Source organism: Saccostrea cucullata, unplaced genomic scaffold (genome assembly GCF_032062105.1).
Source record: "Saccostrea cucullata isolate Sc308-1 unplaced genomic scaffold, CSIRO_AGI_Scuc_v1 ctg21682, whole genome shotgun sequence".
In the NCBI taxonomy this organism is placed as follows: Eukaryota; Metazoa; Mollusca; class Bivalvia; order Ostreida; family Ostreidae; genus Saccostrea; species Saccostrea cuccullata.
Genome location: NW_026935712.1, coordinates 1 through 4,272, shown reverse-complemented (window position 1 = coordinate 4,272; position 4,272 = coordinate 1). Strand labels below are relative to the sequence as shown.

Sequence of the window (4,272 nt, the reverse complement as noted above, 5' to 3'; positions counted from 1 at the left end):
CAAACATAGACACAAACATCAAATGTGGGGTTAGGTGTTGTGGAGGAGTAAGCATCCCTAGCCACTCCGCGTGTATTCCATGCAATGATCGGGAAATAACGGAAATATTCAGTGTGTAAACAATGCGCATACAGCTAATTTTTAAAAAAAAATCAGTCAGCATTTGATATTGTGATAAATTGTAATTGCTGATCCGGTCACTGTATTGACCATTTAACTTTCGAAATGTAGACTTTAAATTAACAAGAGCTTCGATACCCTTGTTTCATCAACTTGTTTTTGAATACCTTGCGTCCTTTTTAAAATTTGTTCGTTCGAAGTGCATGCTCTTGTGTTTCGAATCAACTGATAGATATAAATCCCGTTTGCGGGTGATAAAGGTTAATTACTTCACAAGTAAGAGAAGTTGACAATTGAAAAGTTATAGTCATCACGTTCATCATAAAGTGTGTCGTTATATTCCAATCAACATCTTTTTTGTTGTATAATATCCAAATATCAAACAGATGTGTTAGCCTTACCCACCGAGGGAGTGTTTGCTACGGATATTTTATAAACAAAATAAACGCGTGAGAGAAAATTGTTACATTTGTATAACAGAACATTAGTGAGACGAAAATTCAAACTAGAGGTACTGTGAGCAATGAGCTCACTAAATGATACCCCCCGCCTCCCATATGATTATAATGGAAAAGTCTTTGTTTTGTTGTGGCTGGGAAAACCAAAATATGTGTCGGATCAAAAAGTAAATAGGAGGTGCACGATGGCAATATGTAATAAAGATTCTGTGAAAGTTTCATTAAATTTCACTCAGTGGTATAAAAGGAGTTGCGGATAAGAGATGGGACCCAGAGCGTAACAGACTAACGGACGGACGGAAATACCGATTACTATATACCCTCCCGCTTTTCAAGCGGGGGGTATGATCAATGCTGATTACTCAGTAAATGGTAAGTATGAAAAATCTACAATTTTATTTTAAATTATTATTATTTTAAACAATAATTAATATCATATATACTGTATATTTACATGTAGGTACATGTTCATAAATTTATACTGATACAATCCAATTATCAGTGATTTTTAACGATTTGGATACTACTTTTGAGTCAGCCCCTGTAGTACATCGATAAGAGTTTCATATGAATGCTGTAGTTGAAGCTTTTAGGAAGAGGACAATTTCTAAGTTAGTAGAATATTAGAAGAATCAAGTTGTGGACAGTTTACAGCCAAGTAAGAATTAGGTTATCAGCATTGACCCTGGTGGATTAAAATTTCGTTACGGTATCGTTTCTACGCAAGCATGGGAAAAGGTTTGATTCTAGTGTCTGTGTTTTTCTACAGTACCGCTGGTAAGAGAATTTACACACATAAACTTTTTTTGAAATGTATTGCCAATTAAAGATGTAGAATTTAGCAACATTAATATCGGATGCTTGGTCAGTTATAACATACCCTTTTTTTTCCTTCGTAGTCCTAGGCTGTCCGAATGGTTGGACGGTGAACAAGAACTCCTGTTATCATGTCAGTCGCGATAAGGCTTCTTGGGTGGAGGCCATCGTTGTTATACATCGAGCAATAGTAAAAAAGACAAAAATATATAATCTTTACCCCTATCACCATTTTTAACTTTGACACCACAAAGTTAAAAGAGAGGATCATGTCAAAGTAAAAAGAAAAAAAATAAAACATATAGAGATAACGAACAATACTCAAACTCAAAAGTCCATTCAAATAATATTTATCAGTAGCAGAACAAATATGGACCTATAAAACATCAGAGGTTGGATTGCTATTGAAGAGTGGGCATCCCCTGCCGACTGGTCACCCTACTGTATCCTCCTTGTCATGATCGTGAAATAACGAAAATTTTGACTACTTGGTATATAAATAAAGGCTAAAAACTTAGTATGAAAAATGTTGTCCGCATTTGACTTCGTGATAGATTGTATTTGTTGACAAGTTCATGGTTCATAAAACTAACTATATAATGACGTTAAACGAGACTGTTTGAATTTATGTTTCATTAACTTGTTTGTTAGTAGCTTACCTCCTTTTTAATTGTTCATGTCGAGTTCAAGACCACATCAAGACCTGGCCCTTTTCACAAAACGTCTCACGACTAAGAACAAAATTTTACATATCTCCCAACACGTATATACATTGTAGTAGATCACAAAAACTCTTTATTTTCTATTACATTACGCGACTCACTTCCGATGTTTTGGAGGTCAGTGTTTTCTACTCCTATTTTGTATTGTTTTATGGATTTTTGATCTTGAATACTGTTCGTTATCTCCATTTGTTTCATCTTTGTAAAAAAAATAATTTTTAAAATATGTTTGAAAAAAATATCTCTTTCAATCTAAAACTTACAGGGTAGAAAAATTATTGACTTAGTCTTAAGATTTTTTTTGTGAAAATGGCCTGGTCTCCAAAGCCCATATAGATATGTTCAATCAGAAACTCTAGCATCTTTTTAATTTCAACCTCAGAGTACTTGTGTATACAACCATAATGTATTTTTAAAAATGCAAATGACATTTGACAAGATGATTAAATTTACGATTTCATTTTTTTTTTTTTGGAAAAAGGAGCTGTGAATGATTCAAAAAATCTGGACTTTAACTTAAATTTATCTTGAGGAATTCTTGTAAAAGGAGATGAAAAGTTGTGATATTTGTTATTCAATTTGGTAAAATTTTATAAACTCAAATTTTCCAAACTTTCCATGGAATCCACGTCTGATTTACATCCTTTTCGAATTTTGAATAAAGTGTTAAACATAGCTCCCGGAGTTTTCCTTCAGTCATTGCAGCTAATACTTAAGTGAGGTGGCGTAGAAAGAGACTCGAAAGCATTTAAATGTTCAAATTTCTTAAATGTCCTTTTTCTTGAACATCTTTTAAACAGAGAATGTGTGAATTACATGGTGGTGTTTTAGCTGACATTTCCAGTTCTGAAGAACAAGCTTTTATAGAAAGCATGGTTCAACGACAAAACGGTATAAAATCTAATGATTCTGAGAAGATAACTATAAGAGTTGTATGTAAATAACATCTTTAGAATATTGTGTGCTATAAAAGTGTACAACGTAAAAATTTGCCATAAGGTACTATGTTACAGGGCATACGTACTGGTTGGGAGGAAGTGACTGGACAACTGAGGGGGCCTGGGTTTGGGAAACTACAGGAAAAGCGATCAGTTACACCAACTGGCATCATGGGCAGCCCGATAACTCCCATAACATAGAACATTGTCTGTATCTGGACACCCAATCCCATTACAGATGGTTCGATAGAGACTGTCACGATGCTCTTCACTACATCTGTGAAAATCCGTAAGTATAAGTGACTGTCCTTTTGAGATATTCAATGTATAACGACGGGATTATTTAACAATTTTGAATCATTTTAAAGGTGCATATAGAAACAGATTTTAAGTCAATATTTTTATATTTATTGCAATGGCATTTCACACGAAAATTTATTAAAATTCTTATTTCATCGAAAAGTTACTGAAACTTCAAATTTTTGGACGGGTTTGATAGACACATCCTTGCACTTTCACAAATTTTAATTCTATACTTAATACTTAGGAAAAGTGGCAATCTTGTGGTGTATAAATGAAAAATATTAATATATTTTCGTGTGAAATGCTTTTACAATATATAAGTCGTGATATTATACAAAAAATATTAACTTCAAACCTTTAAATTGGTTAAAAACACATTGCCTGTTAATGATGAAAGTCAAATGAACCAAATTCACATGACTGATAACAGATAAGTGTTCAAGAGTTATCTGCCCTTTATGAAAAAAATAAAATTTTAATTTTGTCAAAATTGACAATGGACGTTAATGTAAATTTAAGGTGCAAGTAATCGGACAGTAATGAAGATTTTGTAATTGAAGAATTGTTTGGTGGAGTACGTTTATTTCATAACACCAAAATGTTAAAACTAGGAGACTTATTGTTCACAGAACAATAAGAGGTCTTTCCACCTTCTTTGAACTCTTTTGTATCTGACTCCTAAAAATTAAATTCCATGAAAAAGAAACCAAAACTCTCTTAAAGCATAGGAAAAATGAAAATTTAAAAAAAATGGCCTTGACCTTTGACCTTAAAAAAATATTCAAGGTCAAAGGTCAAGGGTCAAAATGCAATTGACCCCATGCTTCTACCACTTATAGTTTTCAAGTTATAAGGTTTAATAGTAAGTACAAAGAAGTTAAAGGCAAAATTCATATAAGGGGTCATCAGATTCTT

The 4,272-nt window shown here is 33.0% G+C and overlaps 1 protein-coding gene across 1 annotated transcript; it reads left to right on the top strand.

Moving 5' to 3' along the window:
• The first annotated feature begins 1,294 nt into the window (after positions 1–1,294).
• On the top strand, positions 1,295–3,364 carry LOC134243610 (perlucin-like protein). The gene is made up of 4 exons (XM_062725859.1): positions 1,295–1,355; positions 1,478–1,563; positions 2,917–3,007; positions 3,130–3,364. Exons 1-4 carry the CDS (start codon positions 1,307–1,309, stop codon positions 3,345–3,347), a joined length of 444 nt encoding a protein of 147 aa, XP_062581843.1. The 5' UTR covers positions 1,295–1,306; the 3' UTR covers positions 3,348–3,364.
• The last annotated feature ends 908 nt before the right edge of the window (positions 3,365–4,272 follow it).